We start from the raw sequence: 24462 nt of genomic DNA on the forward strand, positions 1-24462 counted from the left end.
CTGTTCTTTAACAAAAGAGCCAGTTTTTGCCACTTGATAATAATAGTAGCCTGCGTTCCGCCTACTTGCCACTCCCACAAGGCGGCTATGAATGCGTCATTGCGCTTACGTAAAGTTGTGACGCCTTTCTCGCGAGAGGAAACGTGGCGTCGGGATTTTCTCTAATACTAGGAACTGCTGGGATATTGCAGTTAACAGATTATCGGGAGGTGTAAGTAGCGATGTGGAACTGCGGGCGGTGTTAGGGAAGGTTGGACAGTGTGTACTTATTGGGCTATCGGGCACCCTGCTCTCCGTGAGATGTGCACTTCGGAAGGAAAGGTGCCTGCATGTTATTTGCCGTATACAGCTTTCCGTACTGCACGTTTTGGCATACAAGTTTAAAGTCCCGGGAAAGCCCTTCAGAAGTCTGCCATTCATTGTCAACAATGGGGCAGTAATCATAGAAAGTGCAGAACACCCGGGTCCCCATTAAGAGATAAACCTATCGGCGGCTCTTCCCACTTTCCCAGATGATGGTGGCCCTGTATGCAGTGTTATCTTAAGGTAGGGTGGAGACCTCAGCACGAAAATGCTGATAAAATGTCGATTTATAATGGCGTGTATCGGTTATTATTTCACTGTATACTCCAAGGATGTCTAATCTGTAGTTTGTTGTTAAAGTCTATCCCACTTGGATACTAGAAGTTGTAGTTAAACAAAAGCTGGAAGGTTACAAGTTGCACTTTGAGTTACATCAATGTATTTTGGTGACCAGCCCCCTGGTAATATTATCACCTTATTATGTCATATTTATAGAACACTTTTTAGGGGGCTTCTTATTATAATAGACAGTGGTCCCCAACCTTTTTTTTTTTTTTTTTTACCCGTGAACCACATTAAAAAAAATAAAGAGTTGGAGAGTGACACAGACATGCAAAAAGGGCTGCCAAATACGGGCTGTGATTGGCTATTTGTTGGCCCAATGTTGACTGGCAGAATACAGGAGGTTCTGTTTGGCAGTAAACTTGTTTTTTATGCAACTAAAACCAGGCCTGCAATTAAAAAACGAGCGCCTGCTTTGAGGCCACTTTAGATTGCACGTAGCCTATGCAAATGACTTGGAGATGGCAAATAGAGGAAGCAATCTGAGTTGGTAAACATGGACTATGACATGTTTTTTAGAAGTTGTCTTTTCTTCTAAGCACTTGTTTTCTGGAATTACATTTCAGCCGTTCAAAAATTGTTTCTGTTTTAATCCCCATTAAATACATTTTCTTTCTTTTTTTATAGGTTTAGAGATGTATGCATATGATGAGACCGGCTGCTGGATTGATTTTTATCTCCTGGAAACCTGCCAAGTAAATTACAGTGGGATTCAATGCAAATCCTAAAATAGAAATATTTTGCTCACGATTATTAGGAATTATGTTGGCTCACTTGGAAATTTAGCGAAAGAGGCTGGCAATCTAAACATGGAACATGGACTATTGTAGGTGCAACTGCTATGGTTTGATGTTCTATTCATGCTGGATCGTCTCTGCTGCTTCCTGTAACGTGTCATCATTTAGTGTTCCGTTTATCATCAAAGAAGGGAAGCAGGAGACTTAAAAAAAAAAAGCCCTTAATGTGCCAAATGTGAAGAAACATGTTGGTTTAGGATTCTGCCTTTTCTTTTGTGTGAAAAACGGTTGGGTTCTTTTTTGTTGAACGCTAAGGATTTTTTTTTTTTTTTTCAAGCATCTTTCTATTTTTGCTTTCCTCATTTATTATAATTTTTTTGTCATAGTAGTTCAACATCAACTTTCAACACTGCTTAATAAAATAAACCACTATTTTAAAGGTGTGTATATACAAAACATTAGTCAGTGCATATCAGTTACTACACTTTTCAGGTATTGTTTTTTTTTTTATCATTTGGTGATGCTGAATACAAAACAGTGGAGAGTGCCTCAAGATATTTGCAGAACAGTAAACATGCTGTTGAGGCCATAAGCTAAACTTCATTACTGCTCATATGAATGCCACAACAAATGACCATTGCCATCAAACTTTGACGTGCAGAATAAAAAGCACACTGGACTATTCACAGTTTAGCATCTTTCCTCCATAGCTTGTGCATATTTTGATTTTTCCTGTGTTACTTGCAGATGTCTACAAAGTCAACGATTTAACATTTTTTAACCTGGGTTTCAAGCCACAAGGTAAAAAAGGCAAATAAGACAATAAACATGTTAACACAACATCTTTGTAAACAAGAAGCAAGGCTTATGTGTTCATAGTCCATTTGACAGCACCTTTTTTTCATTAACAAGCAATTTAAAAGCTGCAGAAAGACTAAGTTGCATTTATTTGAAGAATTTGCGTTTGTGGGTTTTTGCCCCTGCCAAAACATTTCCTTTCTACATAGGATTAAAAAGGAAACACATTCACTATAACTGAAGAATTAAGGAAGTGGCCCAATGAAAGAGTGTGGCTATAGTGAAATAAACACTCGTGGTACATCCCCCATGGAGTCTCCTCACATAAAGAAGAAGGCTACTATACAGAGAAAATGGGAAGTTTTCCCTGGGAGGAACAAGTTTTATTGCAATGGTCGGGTTATGATGGCGAGACAGACAGGAGTCTTCTACCTCACACTGATTCTTATCTTGGTCACCAGTGGTCTCTTCTTTGCATTTGAGTAAGCTGTCCTTTTATACACTATGTTTTATGATGTTATATGTGTCCTTGCTTGTTTAGTTATGAGTTGAATGTTATGAACTGAATGCTTATACAGTGTTGATCTTTTCCATGAGTACTGGTGATCAAAACGCTGCATGTGCATTATATCATGTCAAATCAGTAGTAGTTTGCCAAGCAGTGTAATTCCAGAGGTTGGTGTACTCTAGTGAGCATTTGTTTTACTAACAGGCCGCAGTCTCATTTGGGGTGTGGATGTTTGGGGACAACTTGCTGTGAGTAAACAACAAAGTTTTAAAATCTGAGTAGGGAAATGCATGGACATAGGAGGTTATAGTATTGCATCGTAAATCTGTTCTATGAAGGTTGTCATAAAAGACAGTTCCTAGTATTGATAAGTCTATACTAACTAGACTAGGGGGGTTATTTATTAGTCCGTATGCCAAAAACTCAAAAAAAAATCAGAATATAAAGTTGTTTTTTTTTATAATTTTTAGTTGAAAAAAAAAAACTTTGAATTTTTCGGAATTCATTAAACCCCGAGGCATTCCAACTCAGACATGCCGAGTTCATGTAGAATCAATGGCCGAAGTCCCAAAGATCTGTGCTATGTTTCGTGCAATACTTCGAAGATTTTGTGGTTTTCGGGCAAAAATCTGAAAAAAATTGAGTTTTGAGGAGGAAAATCCAAAAAATTGGTACAACTTGATTTTTTTCACAATTTTTTTTTTTCTCGCACAGGAAATTTTCAGAAAAATGTATTGATAAATAGAGGGAAGAAACCCATGCGGATTTGGTTGGAGTTGTTTTCAGAAAATACTTTCGGATTTTGATTAATAACACCTATGGAGTTAATTTAAAGGGGAAGGAAACCTAGTTGTTGCAAAACCCTCCCTCCCTCCTCCCCCCTGGCCTACCCGTCCCGCTGGGCAAATGCCCCTAACTTGTTACTTACCTTCTCTGCAGGTCCAGTCCAGGGAGTTCACAGACGACATCTTCTTCCACGCAATCTTCTTCCTGCTTTGACCGGCGCATGTGCAGTAGGAGCATTTCGCCGGTACGATCTACTGCGCATGCTTCAAAAGTACATAGTGACTTTTGGCGCATGCGCAGTAGATCCGTACCGGCGAAATGCTTCTACTGCGCATGCGCCAAAAGTCACTATGTACTTTTGAAGCATGCGCAGTAGATCGTACCGGCGAAATGCTCCTACTGCACATGCGCCGGTCAAAGCAGGAAGAAGATCGCGTGGAAGAAGATGTCGTCTGTGAACTCCCTGGACTGGACCTGCGCAGAAGGGTAAGTAACAAGTTAGGGGCATTTGCCCAGCGGGACGGGTAGGCCAGGGGGGAGGAGGGAGGTTTCCTTCCCCCTGGCCTACCTTTAAGGTCACTTTTATTATGTTCTAGAAGGGCCAATTCTCAACAACTTTTCAATTGGTTTTCATTATAAATTTTTTATAGTTATTTGTCTTTTTCTTCTGATTCTTTGCAACTTTCAAATGGGTGTCACTGTCCCCTTCTAAAAAACAAATGCTCTGTAAGGCTACAAATCTATTGTTATGGCTACGTTTTTTTACTGATCCTTCTATTCAGACTCTCTCCTATTCATATTCCAGCCGCTTATTCAAATCAATGCATGGTTGCTAGGGTTATTTGGGCCCTAGTTAACAGATTGCTAAAAATGCAAATTAAAGAGCTTCTGAATAAAAAGCTACTGTAAATATCTCAAAAACCTTCAATAATACTAAATTTAAACAAATGGCAAATTATCTCAGAATATCACTCTCTACTAAAATTTATCTCAAAGGTGAACAACCCCTTTAAATGTTTCAACACTCACCATTAAACATTTTCAGATTCCCCAGCAAGTTTGGTTGCTTTATACTTATTTGATCCAGTTTATTTTGCATTATTATTCTGAATGTATAAATTTGACAGGAAAGTAAGGGAAAGTAATATATGAATGAGAGCATGCAGAAGAGGATATATACTAGGATTGTCAGTGAGAAGAAGAACAATGTCTCAATAAAGCAAGTTGGGCACAGGAGACCAGCCAAGATTTTGAGTAGGGAATTGAGAAAGAGACTACAGCCACATCCCGATCCATGACTAGATAGCAGTTGATTACAACCATTTCTGCCATCTGTTCCTTCAGATATTGAAGTACAGAAATATCTATTTTCAAATGAAAATAATCAGATTATACCCAATGATTTGTAAGAGATGTGAATAAGTGACACGTTGCTGTATTTCTGCATTTAAAAACGATAGTCACCTGCTGACCCTAACTCCGCATTTCTATTTATTGTCAGTGAGTCTCATCCAAGTATTTGCATTTATATACTGGTATGAAGAGCCTTTTGTGGATATGATTCTGTTTTCACCAAAATTGCACCTTTAACAGGGAGCCTTATACCTCTGGTTTGGTCAGAAACAGGTGTTTTGTTTTTTTTTACATTATTACATTTTGGCTTTTAGTACAGTGCTTGAATTTGATTTTTTTTTTTTTTTTTAGTGTTTCTTGATTTTTGTCTTGTCTAAAGCTTAAAGCTGGCCATAGTTGTAAAGATTTTTAAAAGATCCAATCGTTATCTTGAGACCACAATTATCTCGAAATGATCGTTTAAATGTATGATGTGTCCATCAACTACTGTAAAAAGACCATTTCAGACGATATTGCCAGGAAAACTGAAGGGTAGCTGCCTGCTTGGCCCTGCAAACATAGATTGCACTGGGGCCGATAATTTTTTTTTAACCTGGCCGATCAATTTTCTGACAGATGTCGGACGAAAAATCGTAAGATGTATGATTGTTCGAATCCCACTAACTTCACAATAATTTGACGGATTGGTCGGACTTCACTAAAATCGGTTGTTTGGCAAAGAAAAATCTTTGCGTCTATGGGGACCTTAAAGGGATACTGTCATAGGAAAAAAAAATTTTTCAAATTGAGTCAGTTAATATTGCTACTCCAGCAGAATTCTGCACTGAAATCCATTTCTCAAAAGAGAAAACAGGTTTTTTTTATATTCAATTTTGAAATCTGACATGGGGCTAGACATTTTGTCAATTTCCCAGCTGCCCCTGGTCATGTGACTTGTGCCTGCACTTTAGGAGAGAAATGCTTTCTGGCAGGCTGCTGTTGTTCCTTCTCAATGTAACTGAATGTGTCTCAGTGAGACATGGGTTTTTACTATTGAGTGTTGTTCTTAGATCTACCAGGCAGCTGTTATCTTGTGTTACGGAGCTGCTATCTGGTTACCTTCCCGTTGTTCTTTTGTTTGGCTGCTGGGGGGAAAAGGGAGGGAGTGATATCACTCCAACTTGCAGTACAGCAGTAAAAAGTGACTGAAGTTTATCAGAGCACAAGTCTTGGGGCAGCTGGGAAATTGACAAAATGTCTAGCTCCATGTCAGATTTCATAATTGAATAAAAAAAAAAATGTTTGCTATTTTGAGAAATGGATTTCAGTGCAGAATTCTGCTGGAGCAGCACTATTAATTGATTCATTTTGAAAAAAAATTTTTTTCCCATGACCGTATCCCTTCAACACCATGGCTGTTTACATATTAATATGGTTTGAATGGAAATAACGCAGTCCTGCTGATCTCATTTTATTAGTCTTATGCTCTTGTAGCCTTAGCCTTGGGATCAGAACCCAAAGGAAATTAAGGGAAAAAAAACCTCAAGCCTTGGCCAAGATATATCATGAAGAGAGAAACCTTTTAAAACTCTAAATTGTAATCATAATCAACTTTGCAAGTCCTGATTTGGGATGTCTGGCTTCAGAAAAGAACCAAATTGCTTATACATGCACTTCATTGTTATTCTCTTTAGCAGCTCCCGCTGCCTTGTTCCCACTGTCTGTGCTTAGTGTGCGAAAAAACATTGTCCATCCATCAAGCTATGTGTGTATTACAGCATTGCTTTCCCTGTTGTTGCTTGTTCTTTATCTACTCCGCATGGAGGGATTAATCTCCAGTCTGCATTGCTGACAATATACTTAATTCATGTTTGTGTGAATTCCACACACTATTTTGACATTTTTTTTATTTGTAAAGCTGTTAAATGACATTCATCACATGTGTGAACACACATACATGCATGCTGGGCACTGTCAAAAGGGAGAATTATTTCTTAAAAGTGAATGGTAGGACCCAATATAAGAGGGCAACTTCTTTCTTCTTTTTTATTTATTTTTTGCTCCAGATGGTAAATATTTTTTTTGTTAATATGGTGCGAATTAGTAGCCACAGATGTTAGCTTGGACATAGTTTCTCCACAACATTGCAAGCTGTGGCAGGTAGGTTGACTATTTATATTACTTAAAGGGGTGGTTCACCTACAGGTTAACTTTTAGTATGTTATAGAATGGTCAATTCTAAGCAACTTTTAAGTGTGTCATTATTTATTTTATATAGTTTATGAATTATTTGCCTTCTCCTGACTTTCCAGCTTTGAAATGGGGATCACTGACCCGTATAGAAAAAATGCTCTGTAAAGCAGCAAAATGATTTAGTTATTGCTACTTTTTATAACTCATCTTTATTTTCTGACCCTGCCCTATTAATATTCCATATTCTCATTCAAATCAATGCATGGTTGCTAGGGTAATTTGGACCCTAGCAACCAGATTGCTGACTTTTGCAAATGCTGCTAAATAAACACCTACAAGTAATAAAAAATGAAAACTAATTGCAATTTGTCTCAGAATATCACTCCCTACATCATACCATCAGTTAACTCCAAGGTGAATAACCACTTAAATACCAAGTGCCAGATGTTCTTTTTGTGTGGTCAGTTTTAAGGCAAATTAAATCACACAACACACTATATAAGGAGTGGCACTGCCATGCTTTCTTAAAAAAAAAAAATCTTCTAGCTTTACTTGTGATCAGTGATATCAGTGATCAGTGATATTTCATTGCAGTGATCTTGTGAACACTTTGATTTTAAAACAGGTTATTTGTAAAAACATGGCCTCATTTAACTTTCACATTCTCATTAGTCCTGCCTATTAAATAAATTACAACCTATCCAGTTTTAAGCCCTTTCAAACAAGGAATTTATTAAAACCCCAGATTGTTTAATTTCCATTGTAATGCTGCCAAATGAATTTGGATGTCATCAGTAGAGATGGTTGGGTTTCCATGAAGAAGTAACATGCTACATCTTGTATCCAACCCTTACAGTCAGAATTTCTAGCTTCAAAAGTCCTATATATGAAACAGAGGATACTGTTTTTTCAAAATACCTGTTGCTGCCTGGGTAGTTCTTATTTGTCTTGCAGGTTCTTCATTGATTTTTATTGATTTTGTTCTTGTCTGATTTTGTAAAATATATATTTTATATATGTGCCATTCAGTATTTTAGAAACTGTTAAGTGACATATGATATGACAAAGGATGTCTTCTGTTCTGTTGCCATGGTAACCTGGTTTAATGGGATATTGTAGTATGCAGGCTATAGATAGGGCTTTTTTCACGAAAAGTCAAATCTAACAATAGTTGTTTTCATGTACCTTTTTACATTTTAAAGCCCACAGTATTAGTTAGAATTTGTCATTTTGTGGTGTACGTACTGTCACATGTACCCATGGTCCCCGACATTTGCAATACACATTCCACCAAATAACTAAACCATTAAATTGCATTAAATTTAACCAAGTAGGGATTTTATAGCATCACACAATGGCTAAACCTTGGAAAATAAACTTGTGTATGTCAGGGCAGAGTCGGTTTATTAGTAGTGGTTGATAACATAATTGAGGTCTTGTGTGCATGGGATGGTGGCTGGGAGCCTGAGGCTAGGCCTGAAATCTGCTGCTGATTTCAGCCCTACCACAGGCAGTAGTCGCCTCTCTTTTCCACATTCAGATGAACAGACTGGTGGATTCCAGCTCAAAATGCAGAGACTCTGTTCTTCACCGAAATCCGCCAAGTTTGTTGGTGCTGAAGTCTATTACCGGTAAACACTTCTGAATGCGCACAACAGAGGAGGCTACTGCCCATGGTAGTTAGTCATAGGCAATCTCTAATAACTCAGTTTCTTTCTGATCCATTTAAGGAGTTATTCGAGATTGCCTATGACTAAGTGCTAGGTAAGCATGAAACGCGTTAGGCGCGATGAGGGGAATGTTTGAATTTTAATCACATGTAATAAAATGTATATTTTAACTTATTGGCATGCTTTGGGAAATTTTTTTCAAGTGTTATAGGTATACCTCTGTTTGGCCACTAGAGGATTCCGGCATGCTACAAACCATTTTTACCATGCTCTTGATCCAAGGTAATTGAATGTACTGCCCATGGTAGGACTGAAATCAGCCTGTGTATTTCTGTGAACTGATTTCGGCCCCATGTGGCCCTAGCCGTTTAGTAGAGTCCTGCGGGGGTCCATTTTTTGGAATCTGTACCCGCAACCTGCAACCCGCATTCTTATCCGCTACCTGACCTGACCCGCAAGTACCATATCCGCAACCTGGACCCCGACCCACTGACCATCAAGAATCAGGAAGTGCTGTCATTGTAAACCGGACGTGACATCATCAGAAGTAGGCGTGATCAGAAAAAAGGAGTAAAAATCTTTATTGAGAAGACCCGCGGCCCAACCCGCAGAACCACTAACCCGCATCTATACCTACACCCGGACTTCTACCCACAACCCAAAGGGTACCGCAGGTTTTTGCAGGTACCCGACCCGCTGCATGACTCTACCGGATAGGTTTCTTCAGTGTGGAATTCACAGGAAGTCACGTGGGTTTTAGTCAGACATCTCTTAGTTAGGTTAAGTCATACAACCCCATAGTTAACTCTGTGAGCCTCTAGAGTCTAAGAGAAGAGCGTGTTACCCAGTTGCAGTGGACTTTTTTCAGTCATTTCTTGGTAGTTGGTTATCCACAATAGTCGCCGATCTGAGATTGGGGCATTTGAGCAACATCAGAACACTTCTGTTTTCCTTCTGGAGGTATATCTCTTTGACACAATTACGGAACTGACCAGCAGGTCAATTGTTACAAAATTCATTATATAAAACTTTAGTTCTAAAACTGAAAAAAGAAATAATGTAAATTGCAAACGTTCTTAAAAACACCCTGAGCATTTTTTTTTAGGTTTAGTAGCAGCTGGTATACATCTCTAAACAGCTTGTTTTGTTGAACAGAGGGCGATATTGTTGTTTTTACAGGATTCATTAGCAGAGTGATTCTGATAAGAAAGTTAACATGACTGAGGGAGCAGCTCCACATTAGTGATCGGCCAATCTGACCTGTGTCGATTTGCCAGAAATTTGCCGAAATGCATTGGTCTATGGGCGGCAATTTTTTTCACTCATTGGAGTATATGGGCGTCATTTTCATGGCTGAAATTGGTGAAAAATTTCACTCATCACTACTCCACACTGATTTAAAAAAATGTATACTTTTTATAAAAACCAAATATATTTAGTAACAGAAACCTTAGTGTACTAATTGCAAAAATATAAAAACAGCCTTTTGTCATACTATTTTAACATGGAAAATTTCTGGGGAAAGTGTAGGCAGCAGGGAACTGTGATTTCTTGTGCTATCCAGCAGCATTTTTGAGGTGGTATGCAAAAATATTACTTATGGCTTTTTTTTTTATTTTTTTATTCTCATGCAGCAGTAATGGATTGGCAAAATAGTCTGAGGCATGACGATTTAGGGGGAACAACTCTGCTTTTGAGAGTAAAGAAAAACAATTTAAGCCAGTTCACTAAGGTTCAGTCTACACAAGCAGATTCGGGGAGATTTAGTCGCCTGGCGACTAAATCTCCTTTTCTTCTGGGTGACAATCTCCCCGAACTGCCTTCGCGTGTCTTCTCGTCCACTATAATGAAAAGTCGCCTGCGCTAAAGCACACGCGGCACTTCGTTTTCCGAAGTAGCCCGAAGTTTCCTCGTGAGGAAGGAAGGAAAGACACGCGAAGGCAGTTCGGGGGGGGGGTTTTGTCACCCTGTTTAAGAGGTGATTAGTCGCCAAGGCGACTAAATCTCCCCGAATCTGCTAGTATGGACTGACCCTAAGAACTACTATAATGACATAACACCCTTTTGGAACTTGACCCATATGATAACATGATACATGTTGCCTGTGTCTGCAGCAGGTTTTAAATGGATAAAGCCGTTTTCCTTCATGCCGAAAAGGTCTTTGCATTGTCTTCTGATAGAGTGCTAAAAATATAATATATATTTCTCTGGGGACAATCTGTATTACAATATCTAGTCCATATGGCATGTGCCATAGAAAACCATTATTTTTATCCTCCTTTAGTTTTACTGTGGCATATACCTAAGAGAGTTTAAAACAACTGTACATTAAATTCACTGGGGATGGCCAAAAAATGCAAGATTATATTTTTTGTTCTCTCTCCTGATTTTTAGCATTTTTTTCTGGAATCTCAGTTGCTGTCCTAGTGAAATCAGTGTGAATTATGCATTCTGAACTAGTTAATGCGTAGATGAATGGTATTTCTCAACATGCATAAAGATGTTTTTGTTTTTTATTCCCCAAAATAATGTTGCAAGATTAATGAAGGAAATTTAGGTCACTAATCATGTGATCTGACTCATTAAAAATGAAAGCCAAAACCTGAATTCTGTATCACATTGTAGAAAAGAGAAGTTTGTTTCAGCCAGATCTGGGGCTGGAATATGCTTCTAAAATATAGGTCGGTTATATTCACAGTTGATTGTACATGAACTTCCCTCAAATTTATTTCAGTGCCATTTATTTTGTAAAACAGTAAAGGAAAACTATACTCCTGAACAATGTAGGTCTCTATAAAAATATTTAGCATTAAACCTCTTGGTTCATAAAAATATAAATTTTTAGTAGCAAGTGCCGTTGGGTAATCCAAAATAGAAAATTGCCATTTTTAGTACTAAGGGTTTGACCCATGGGGGTGTACACGTTGGCTTACATGAGCCATTAAATGGCTTTTACTCCCGCAGTTCTTCTTGTTTTTGATTGTGATTTTTTTTCTTTATATATTGATTTATTTGTTTCCAAAGATGACCGTTATTGTTGGATTTTTGATGATCGAAATAAAAAAAAAAACTTTTGGGAAAAAAAAGTCACAATAAAAGGAACAAATTACCATAGACTACATTATACACTATTATAAAGCAAAAGTTAGAACTTTTTATTCTGATGACAAAATAGTTTTAACTGAAATTGGCAAATTTTTTCATCTGTTAAAGTTTATCATGTTTGCCTATCTTGCAGTTGTCCATATTTGGCTATGAAGATTACACCCGCAATTCCTGTTATAGGTGGGATACTAGTCCTTTTTGTAATGGGGACCTTGCTACGGACCAGTTTCAGTGATCCTGGGGTTCTTCCCCGTGCCACCCCAGATGAAGCTGCAGATTTGGAAAGACAAATAGGTAACCATAACATTTGCTTTGTGTGTATACCATGCTTTGAAGGTGTCCCATTACCAATTTATTCATGCTGCTTTAATTTTTTGTTCTGTGATATTCACCGCCTAAAACCTGCCGAGTTCATTAACAAGTCAGTGGCAGAGTTCCATTGAACCATTTGAATGTCAATTGCCTTCCTGATATTCGAGTCTTTTTTTGGCGCAAAAACTCAATTCAAATTCGATTTTAAGTTTGGGGTCGGGACTATTCGATTGAATATTAGACGTTTATATTTTTTTCTTAAATAACCTCCCATTCGAGTTGTAAGTATATTCAAATTTATTACAGTATAAAAAAAATTAACACAAATTCTAAATTCAACCTTTAATGAATCTTAAATGTTAAAGTAGAGTATATATATGAAGTTTAATTGAATAAATCGTCCATTTAACAATGGATAACTTCCTTCTGCAATATTACCTTGTTTTTTTAAGTTTTGTCTAATTGTTTCAATATGAATTGCATTATTTACATCCAGGAAATTTGAATGAGCTCAAAGAATTTCAAAAATGCAATTTGTTTATATTGAAGACCATTGTCCATTTTTTTTTGATGTTTGTTTATTCAGAAACATATTTTGATATTTGCTTAAGGGGTTTAAAATATGGATAAGCTGACTCTGCATGTCACTTACAGGGGAGTATAATAGAGTGAAGCCTATATTTATGCCAAGTGGACAGAAACCGCTTGTTTTGCTTATCTTCCAAATACATGAGCAATGCATTTGTTTTACATTGCCTGTCTCTATAAAGATCTTCTTAAAGTAACGGTAACACCAAAAAATGAGGTACAGGTTACATAACAGATTACAGAAATTATCTGTAGAATCCCATTGTATTTGACAGAAAATAAACACTTCTTGAAGAATAAACACTTACTAGACTGCCAACAAAAGGAGCTGCTTCCTTGGGGTCCAAGGCCAATGCCACATGGGGGCTGATCTTTTCTCCAGCCCCATCACTGACGGCTTTTTTTTTTTTTATTTGCTTGCAGGCCATCAGCCACCATGTGACATTAGCCTAATGGAAGCTGTGTGCTGAGCCTTTGTGTAAGATTGCAGCCATTAATCTGACATGCCTAGCTCAGTAGAAAACTTCAGATTACATTTTTCCATAAGGGCATTTGTTGTTTTTGAATATATATATGACTACTGAAATAAGCATGTACCAATTTGTATTGTGCTGTCATTTTAACAGATTCCGATAGATCTAGTGTTATGTACCTGAGTTGGGTGATGTGTTTAAAGTCCTTTCTAGCAAACGTAGTGTTAGTCAGTTTTGAAATATAAATACGTGTGTGGCCATGATTACCCAACAGCACTATTTTTGCTATTAATAACTTCTATATAGATATTTTTTATTTATTACTTTCAAAAAATCTCTGAAATTTCCTTACAATTTTTATTTTTCTTATGCCTGCTTTCCTTTGCCATTTTCTTCTCTGTTTTTCCTTTCCATTAACTCTTCTTTTTCTCTTCTGCTTTCCACATTACCTTGCATTCCATTTTGCCCTCTGCAAAATTTGCGTTTCTGTAGTGTATTCATCTCTCACTAGAGATCCTCCCCCAAGGGCCTGCCAAACACAAAATGGCACCCACCATGTCCCCCTTGCTATGTACACATACCAGCAGGGCTGTTTTAACGCAATACAGGGTCAGCCCCGCCTGCCCAGACCCGCTTCCTGCATGAAGCCTTTGTTGCTGCATCCGACCCCCCTACCTGGCTCGTTGCGGCCGCAAAAAGAAAAGGTACATGTGGGGGGGGCAGAAGGGGGTTGCGCTTGGGATGCGGTCTTAACAGCTGCACAGGGGCCCACTGAGGCTGCTTCATCTGTGCCCCCCCACCTTTTCTTCTTGCGTCTGCATCGTAGGCCCTAACCCCCAGTCCGACACTGATGCAATATGAGGAATAAAGCGAAAGTGAAGCTTGAGGGTCCCAAGAAAGCCAATCATCTTAGGCCACTTTTCTTTGGCACACAATTTAACCAAAATGGTCACTGGAGAAAATGGATAGTGATCACTCCATTAATCCCAAACACCAGGTAACTTGAGAACAGCTTGGTATTCAATTTATAAGGAAGTACATGCCCACTGACTTTGGTTTTTCCAGCATATTCTAATGGAGTTTCAGCTTACACATGCATTTTAACATCCTTCTCCATGCAGCTTGGAACCCTTCATAAAAGGGTAATTGCATATGCACAGGTGCTCCATTTTAATACATTTAAAGGGGGTTGTTTATTTTCGAGCTCAATTGGTTTCAGATCATCAGAAATAGACTTTTTTTCAGTTACTTTTTATTTCCTATTTGTGATTGGTTTTCTTTAGTACTGAAGTGTAAAAAATAAAATCATGTTTTACCTTTGTCTTTCAAAAGCATCTCAGGGGGGGTTGTTACTCTGTAAACTGTTCTAAATCAATACATTAGTTGATACATTTCCTAATCTTTGTTCCTGCCGAGCGGATTTCTTGAATTTCATTAAAGGCAGCCTTTATCATTCATACAATAATTGCTAATAGCTGTGAAATGTATTAAGTAATGTAGCAAATTGTAACTGTTTAGAATCTGCACCTGGATCCCTGAGCTACCGGACTTAAACACCAGAGATTGGAACATTAAACTTTAAAGGGGAACTCCACAAAAACTTAAACTTTTTGAAAAGGAAACATAATTTCAAGCAACTTTGCAATATATAGTGGCATACGAGGAGATTAGTCACTCCTGGTAAATGTGCGCTACCATCGGTGGCAGATCTCCTGAAAATGCCTTGCCATTCGCTAACGTTAATAGTGGGGAAATTCCGCCTTCTGGAATTCCCTGCGATTAAGCCCTAATACCCTGTTGTTTCCATTGCAACAGAGGAGAATCCTTGTGGAAATGCTTACTGCAGTGTTCACAAGCGAATGGCTGCAAACCACATATGATCATGTTGGCTACCTTTTGCTAATTACTCTAAAATTACTCATAAGCTGCTTTATAAGCTTATAAGCACATTTGGTGATCTTCAGCTTATACAATAATAGTTATTAGTATGCATTATTGGATGCATTCTGAAAGCAATGACTGAGGCATTACACAAAAGAAACACTGCTGGACATGATATGTGTGTTTCAGAAACCGCTTCCATTTGGTGTCTCACAATATCCGTGCACCTCATCCCAAGAAAAATATGCCACTTAGTGTTTTGTGTCACCTAAAATGCAGAGCCAATATTGTTAAAGAGCTTACTGAGCATTCTCTGCATCTAGGATTTGACTCGGGATATGCCCAAATCCTAGCACTTTGTGTTCACTCTCAACTAAATCCTACCACTTAAAGTCTGGGAATTAAGGATTTGGTGTATCCACAGAACTTGCAAATAAGCATGATTGCCTATTTATTTTTTCCCCCGGTTTTGAGGCACTTAACTTTCCAGAACTGAACTGCACTTGCATGAAATGCAATTATGCCAATCCTACATTACTTTCCTGATGCCTGGTTAAACATATTTTATTGGCTAGTTATCCCCTAAACACAAGTATAACTGTAAATATGGGGAACCTTTTAGTCCTGCACACACAGGCTTAGAACTACTATACATTGGAAAGTGGTTTTGACTGAAATCTTAGTGTATGTATGCATTTAGGGATCTGTATTTGCTATCTTAGGCAACTTTCATTTATATAAATGTAGTGGAACTAACAATATGATGACATGGGAGGTAAAAGTTATGCCATGTTACTGGTAAAGTTTGTTGGTACTATGTATTTATGTATTAGGATCAGTACAACTTTAGATGAACCTTATGCACACATTATCATGTTAGCTGCTACCTCCCTGTGATATGCATCAATTGTCAGGAGTCTTACGTCTGAATCAACTCTCCATGCTTTTCCTCCATTCAGTATCAGCCTTTCTCAGTGCTCCCTTAACTCTAACCCTTATTTTGGGAGAGTGTTGAGGCAAGAAGAGATGAGGACTGAGAACTCATTCAAGAGGGCTAACTAAAAACCAACCAACTGGTATCTCTAAACAGTTGTTGATGTGAGCCTTTCATATATTGGGGAATTGATCCTGCTTTGCCTTGGAGCCCACCTCCATGAACTAAGAACATTGGAAAAAAGTCACCAGGAAATGGTTACTTCTATAAAATCTTAAAGGGAATGTCAACCCAAAAAAAACATTTTTTTGCCTAGAAAATATAATTCTAGGCAACTTTACAATACACATTCAATACAAATTTTCTTTGGTTTTTAAATTACTTGTATATATGTATTGCTATTTAAAGCAGTGTTTGTCTGTCCCTTTCTATTATCTGCCCTTGTGGCTCAGACTGTTGATACAATGAAAGACAAGCCAGCTTATTAACCTGTCTTTGGTGGGGAACTAAAGGTGACCTGACCATACACTGTAAGATTCTCTCGTTTGGAGAAGTTGCCAAATAAGTGAATCTTTCCCCCGAGAGGCCCATGTTGGGTGGGCGATATAGTGGAAATGCAATGGTTTGACCCTTAGGCCAAACCATCTTATTACAACGAAGGTGATACGAAAAGCCAGAGTGAGGGCAGCATCATTGAGTCGATGTGGTCCTTGATCTGACAGAGAAATAAAGCCTGTCCAATTGTGATCTGGCTGATTTTTGGCCAGATATCGATGGGGGGGGGGGGGGTGTCGTTGGCCCCACACATGGGCAGATAAATTGCCGAATCAGTCCAAAGGACAAATTTCTTGTGATCCTCCTTTGAAGGTCTATTAAAGGTACTGGTATGAGACCTGTTATACAGAATGCTCCGGACCTGGGGTATTCCAGACAACGGATGTTTCAATAATTTGGATTTTTATGTCTACTAGAAAATCAAGTAAACATAAAAATAAAAAAAAAACAATAGGCTGGTTTTGCTTCCAATAAGGATTAATTATATTTTTTGTTTGGATCAAGTACAAGGTACTGTTTTAATATTACAGAGAAAAGGGATAATCACTTTTATAAATTTTGATAAAAGTCTATGGGAGGTGGCCTTTCCATAAGTCAGAGCTTTTTGTATAATGGGTTTCTGGATGATAGATCCTATACTGCATCCTAAACCGTTTTTTTGGGCGGAGGGACCTGATGCTTCCCTGGCTGTTGTTGCTCCAGACCTGTGAAGTTTTCTATCACAAAAAATAAGTGTTCTTGTTCCCTTCCATTCATACTAAATATTTATCCAGTGTTAAGGATGATGAAAAAAAAATTAATGGTGCTATAATACAATAATGCAAGTTTTACTCATTCTGCTGATGCTATAGGTTAAAACAGGCTGCCTTCACAAATGATCTCTTCTTCTGAGCATTTTATGAAAACTCAGTGCTTTTCTCAGCAAAAAAAAATAATTTCGCTAAAGGCAGTCTTTTAACCCACAACATCAGAAGTGTTACTGGTACTTAGAAGAAGAGCTTCTTCATTGCTTCATATTAAAGAATAAGTGGAGCACACAAAGTTCTATGTACTCTTATCATAGTGAACTTTCATTATGACTGGGAGAGGAAAGGCTGGCTCCTTTTTTCTTTTATATTTCAAAAATGCAAGGTGATGCCTCTCGCCACGTGAATGTTTTACAGGTGTGAAGTGTGGCAAAATAAAAAATAAACATCTGAGATCATTGGGTGCCTTACGAAAGCCCCATCCCTTAATTTTTGACTTTCAGTGCCAGATAATTAAACAGGGTGTATAGTCTATAAAGTTCACATGTGTTATTATATTAATATAATATTTGAATTTATTAATAACTAGTTTTTAAGGCTCAAACTCCTGTCAAAATATGTAATGTCAAAACTTTGGGGTCATGCAGTGAAAGTCTAAAAATCATGTTCCAACCCAGCTGTTCGGCAACAATAATAATGTTGATCCTTGCCTTATGCATAACCTATTATAGTGATGATCCATGCCTTATCTTTTAAGCATCAGTAATACTGTGTATCGCTCAGTGGGCTGCTGTAGCAGTTAGATGAAGGTAAAGTTAATTTTGTCATAGGAGCTGGTGCTACAAGGCTAATTGTTATTTCCAATTCAGGAATGCCACAAATCTGAATTTATTCCGCCTTGTATAATGAATGTTATATTATATATGCACTGTATGAGTCACTTAATAAGCTCAGGTAACTGACAGCAGGCCAGAATATGTTTTTAATTAGCGGAAGGGGAAGAGCTACTCTGGGCATCTTCAGAGGCTCATCTTTAAGCTGCTAAAGGGCTTTAAATAACCTTGGGATGACACAAAAACTTAAAGTGTAGGTGATATGCTAGTTGTCTTTAGTGCAAGAGTTCATTGGAAAGGTTTACTGAGATTGGAGATGCAAGTTCTAGGTTTACAGAATCTTCAACAATGTTTCTATCCTATTTTCAATAAGTTTATATACATACTGTTTCACTTAAGACGTTTGTTTCCATATTTACTCAATCTTTTGCTATAAAACGTATTTTGAATTCTTTCTGAAACAGCGGTATTCCAAAATCAAGGATATTGTTTTGTAAAACCAAACGAGTTTTCTACATTTACTTGGACTCTATAAAAGGAAATATTTTTGTAGGGTCTATAGCCAATATTCACAGTTAATAATCGTACAAACCATCAAATGTATAAAACAAAATATTCAATTAAATAATGTTCCCTACTAAATACATACTCTATACTATAAGATTGCTCTCTGTCTGACTGCTATTATCTTGCTAAACAAACTATCTAGTAACAGATTCTGTTGCTCAATATTTCTGTTATAAAGGACAAAGTTTAAACCCTCATTAAATATATAAACAAACTAGAATGCAGTTTCCTCCATAAAAGTATAAATATAAAAAACCCTGGCGGGACGTAAAAGGAACAGTTGGTGGGGGTGAATTTTAACCACTTATATTATTAGAATGTTTTCTACAGAAGCCAATGGTACTGTGTTGTAAAGATTTTTGATTGTTAGACCACTAAGAATGGCTCTTTTATGAAATTAAGCACTACGATTGTGCTAAATTTCTTCTTTTTGGGCTAATAGCATTTGTTTGTGTTTTTTTTGTTTTTTTAATATTTATATTAAATGTTACACATTCTAAAGGCGTGTTCGCAAGATTTATAAATCAACAAAAAAATTTTTTTGCATTTGGTTTGTTCAGGGAGTGATGTTTTTTTTTGTTTTTTGTTTTTGCAGATGTCGCCAATGGCTCTACTTCAGGTGGCTATCGGCCTCCTCCTCGAACAAAAGAAGTTGTTATCAATGGACAGACTGTGAAACTGAAATACTGTTTTACCTGCAAAATATTCCGCCCACCTCGTGCCTCTCATTGCAGTTTGTGTGATAACTGTGTAGGTAAGTAAAGCATCATTTTGTTGTTTTTGTAGTTGTAACTTTTATGTGCAAGTGCTCATTGTATCCATATTATTTGTATATCTCTGCGTGTACAAAGTGGTGCTGTATACAAGAAAAATGGTGGTCCTTTTACATTGTTCTTCTACATAGTTAAGTTGGGTTGAAAAAAGTCCATCAAGTTCAGCACCTCCCTAATGAAACCTTGTGTGTGTATGTATGTATGTATGTATGTATGTATGTATATATATGTGTGTGTGTGTATATATGTATATATATGTGTATATATGTATATATGTATATATGTGTGTGTGTGTATATATATATACATACACACACACACACACACTGTAGCTTTTAGGATCACTATAACCTTTGATACAATACAATCTGCGTCTGTCAGTACATTCCACAACCTCACTGTCCTCACCATGAAGGACAACCTGCATTGCTTCAAATGAAAGTTCTAATCTAAAGGCATGGCCTCTCTTTCTTTGATTTTTCTATTGGATAAAGTTCCCCACTGTCTATAATGCTGTCTACAGACTAATCATGTCCCTTCCTAAGCACATTTTCTCTAGAGAAAATAACCCAAACATTGACAGTCTTTCCTCATAGTTAAAATCTTTCATTTCCATTTACCAGTTTAGTTGTACATCTCTGCACTCTGTCCAGCTCCTTTCTATCTGACTGTGTAATACTTAGTAGAACCACTGTATGCAACATAAACAGCTGTGTGTGTGTGTGTGTGTGTGTGTGTGTGTTTTGCTTATTTTTTAAGCGGATGTTCCATGCTTGTCCAAGTTATTCAGAAAGTACCAGTTGGTTTGAGTACAGGGTTTTGACTTGTCTATTCTACTAGTTTGTTTTTTTTTTAGCACCCTGGTGGATGCTCCTATGTACAGCACTAATTGGTAGCACATATGCATGTAATGTTCAAATAATCAAGAAATGTCCATAAAGTCCATCCTCATTTGAATAAGGTCCATTTCAAATGTGTACATGTTCCCAAGTGAAAGGCAACACAGAAGGCATATAAATACACACAGATATTTAATAAATAGCCTGACAACAGCTTACAAGATCTCGTATAGAAGTTCAGTGCTCACTGACTAGATACTGGGGAAGATGATTGCATCTCACTCTTATTCTGGTATTTGCATCCTTCTCCTCGGCTGTAATGAAGGAAGAGTATGGTTAGCACATCCCAAAATCATTCTTCATTACAGAAAGCAGGTATAGTTAATGCATTCATTTAAAACTTTAGGAGCCAATGTGTCAAGCGACCAAATGCAATAAGTGTCTCTCTCTAATAGCTTGACCTCTAAATTCCTGTGTTCTGCAGGTATGACTTTTAACCCCAACCATGAGTAGTGATAGAGTGGTTGCACTCCAGCTAATGTCCACCAACTGATGTTGGTTTTATCTTTGGGTTACAGATTGAGCTGCAATTTTTATTCAATCTTACTGTAATCGAGTGATTGGTCTTACCACTATAACCCATCCCACACGGACATTTCAAGAAAAAAAGACATTGCTGCAAAGGCATGTTTGGTATCTGTTTAGTTGGATTTGTGTACCACGCAGTGGATGAGATACGGTTCCCATTTTATGATGCTATTACAATTCTGAGATGAGAGCCAGGGGTATGTTCACACATTCAGTTTACTCAGAAATGTTTGCTTATTTTTATGTTTTGTTTGGATATCACTTCTCACCAGGGGATCCCCAATGTTTCTCTCATGTCAGTAGGCCGGATATTCTTTAACAGAATGGGCCAATATTTCTTAATAATTTTATATAACTGCTTAGAATGCAACTAATATGTAGTGATAAATGGTATTCTTGTCCCTGTAGCATTCTTGATTTTGCTTCTTAGTAAAGTTTCCCATGATATTTTTGTTTCGCTTTTAGCATACTGTAATAACTGCTCTAGATAACCCTTACCCCAAAACATATCCAGTGAACTCCTCACTGAGTTTATCATTGCTAGTTTCTGCTGAGCAAATACGTTTGCATCTCATGAGCTGGCTCTTAACCACTCATGGTATGGGGGGGTGGGTTGATATTCGTATCAACAGGTTTACAGCGTTCCCCTGTCTTTTTACTGCTACATCCAGAAATTCACAATATGTTTTACCATAATGAAGTACAAATTTATTAGCGGGGTGTACTTTATAAATATACCCTGATCATTGCAGCAGTCTTTTTTGGGGTTCCCTCCAGACAAACATGCTATTTTGTAATATTATTTTTTCTTCTATACATTCTACATGAAGATGTTTGCATGCCATGCTGGCATCCATACTGGTCACCTGTCTTTATAAATAATATTGGTTGTCAAACCTGAAATAGTTCCTGGATAAAATGGTTTCCAAGACAACATAAAAATGGAACCAACGGTATATCATGAGTATTCATGATGATACCTATGATGAGGATTACATGTATGTAAGATAGATACATCCATTGTGCACAAATATGCCTCCTCATGCTCTGGGATTATAAAATGCTGTATTTTATTTAGCAAATTGGTAGTATTCCTAAGGAATGCTGATAATTTTGGAATCACCCCACTGTAAAGTATAGGTTACAACTTCTTCTTTCTTGAATTGCATATTCTGTCGATGGAGAGGCTAGGGTGCATACCTTCAGGATCCTCACCAGTCTTGTATATTGGGTATTAAAACTCTTGTCTGTTGTCTTGGTTGGATTGTGCACTTTGACATCAGTAGTGGGGAGAACTGGCTGTTGATCCTGTGAGCAAATTCTTTTATTCTTCGAGAATTCTTTCAGCATCTTGAGTTCTGCTTGAGTTCTGGGCTCAACTTGCTGGGACGGCCTGGGCAAGTTGGCAATCCTTTGAAACCTTCTCTACTTGTAGATGATCTTTTGGACAGTGGAATGATTGATATCCAATTGTTTGCTGAACTTGAAATCCCTTCCCAGACTTCCCTAGCTTTCTTTCTATTTACAAACCAAACTTAATGTGTGAGGTTTAGATAAAGCTGGTTCCGCCGAGATCCTTTTTTGTCCTTTTTACCGGATTCAAAATTTAGGTATTTGAGTAAGTGATAAATGTGGGGGTGTACTTAACTTTTTCTCCATGTGAAATTTGCACTTCATTTATTTTTTATTGCGGATTACAAACTGTGATGGGTGCATGATATTGTTGTATCGCTTTTATCTATTAATATTGAAATAAAGATCAGTTATCTGTATGTTGAAAAAGAAATCCTATTCCATGTGGAGTACTTTTTTTTTCATCTTACTATATGTCATTTTAAGCCATTAGGTGGTTGGGAGAATAAAATCGCTTGCATGTGTTTCATGCCATTGCAATTTTTTATCTTTTTCTTGTTTTTTTTTTTGAAATGCTGTTTTTTCCACTTTGCTTATATCTAAAATGCAAAGAATGACCTAAATTTGGATTTAGTGCTAAAAAAAAAAATCTACAAGATGCCTTTAGGAAAGTAGATTTGTATCTACAGCATGCACAGATCGTATTTGGCTACCATTTTTACTTTGTCATGATTTATTTGTCATATCAGATGGATTATTTTGATTAATTCTGTTCCATATATTTTTGTTTGTTTTGCTTCTCATTTCAGAGCGCTTTGATCACCACTGTCCCTGGGTGGGAAACTGCGTGGGGAAAAGAAACTACAGATTTTTTTATATGTTCATTTTATCGCTGTCCTTTCTGACAGTATTTATATTTGCATTTGTTATAACGCACGTCATTCTTCGTAAGTATGCAGATGGCATAATTTTATTTAATTTTATTTGTCCCTAATTAAATGCAACCAGACCCTTAAGTCTATTGTGATTGTAGGTGTAAAATTCTCTCCAGTATTCACGGCTCTGAATCTGCAATATTTATGCTGAGAGAGGAACATAGCCGTACTAGAAATTTAAAAGTTTGAAAAAATCACTGCAAAAACAATTAAACCTGGAATCTCTCTCAAATATTTTGTATAATAACTGTCAACAATATTTATTATTGTTTTTGAAATTATATTGCAAACTTTAGTTGCACAAGGAAGTATTGGGTATGGACCGATTATCTGGAATGCATGTGACCTGAGGTTTTACATAATATAGCCTCATTCAGTAATTAGAAATAATGTTCCATAAAGGAACAGTAACATCAAAAATTATTTTACAAAAATTTTGTTGGAATACAACGAAAAAAAACCACCAAGACAAATTAAAATTTAAAATTGCAAAGCCTTTATTAAGAAATAACTTACCGAAACTCCACTTCCGCACCTCTTCAGAAAAGTCGATATGGCGACCATCCATAGTGCAGCGCTGGATTTCTCCCCTGGCTCTCTCTCCTATTGTACTGACAGCAGGAAAAGCAGCCCGGCTGGATGAAGAGCTGAAGTGCCCAGTGTGCGGCTCTTTCTATAGGGAGCCCATTATCCTCCCCTGCTCCCACAGCCTAACCCTATCCTGTGTGCCGGAAGAAACCTTTTGCAGACCCCCGACTCCCCGCAGAGTCAGCGCGCCTTGGGGGAGTTCTTGCGGGGACTCGGCCTCCTACTCACCCTGCAGGTGATGCTTAGCTAGAGTGCCCCGGGGCGCTCAGACATCGCACTGCTGGCACAGGACCGTAGCCTCCTTGGGAATTCAAACACCTTCTACCTACAACATTGCAATGCACCATCTCTCTCCTTATACTCTCCTTACCTAGCAGCCAGACCGTGCCATGCTGTGGCTCAGTGAGATATAGTTCTGGGCATCAGGGACGCTTACTGGTTTTACAACTGCCTAGTATGTTTTTCAGTGTGAAGCTACTGAAATGAGAAATACCTCATGTGATGCCAAAGTGATCCTTTTATTAGCTCTATTTCACAACACTGCCCGCCGGCGCAGTCTCACACAGCGGTGTCAGCTGTGCGCGAAGTCCCATGGAGCCGACGGTCCTGTGCGAGCAGTGCGATGTCTGTGAGGATCACTTTGGCATCACATGAGTTATTTCTCATTTCAGTAGCTTCACACTGAAACATACTAGGCATTTTCAAAACCAGTAAGCGGCCCTG

General features: G+C 37.8%; 1 protein-coding gene across 5 annotated transcripts in view; it reads left to right on the plus strand.

Annotated features, from left to right (window-relative positions):
* The window catches only part of LOC108717854 (palmitoyltransferase ZDHHC14), a 114066-nt gene that overhangs the window by 67285 nt on the left and 22319 nt on the right, over window positions 1-24462 (plus strand). For 2 of the 5 annotated variants that reach the window (XM_041564459.1, XM_041564458.1), the window contains exons 3-6: window positions 1273-2662; window positions 11908-12068; window positions 19259-19417; window positions 23026-23163. In XM_041564459.1, coding sequence (XP_041420393.1) covers window positions 2442-2662; window positions 11908-12068; window positions 19259-19417; window positions 23026-23163 — 679 coding nt within the window. In that variant the 5' untranslated portion in view covers window positions 1273-2441. Of the gene's footprint in view, window positions 1-77; window positions 547-1272; window positions 2663-11907; window positions 12069-19258; window positions 19418-23025; window positions 23164-24462 lie in introns of those variants that run through there. The other 3 variants (XM_018265257.2, XM_018265256.2, XM_018265258.2) reach the window with 3 other exon arrangements.

This window comes from Xenopus laevis, chromosome 5S (genome assembly GCF_017654675.1).
Source record: "Xenopus laevis strain J_2021 chromosome 5S, Xenopus_laevis_v10.1, whole genome shotgun sequence".
Lineage (NCBI taxonomy): Eukaryota > Metazoa > Chordata > Amphibia > Anura > Pipidae > Xenopus > Xenopus laevis.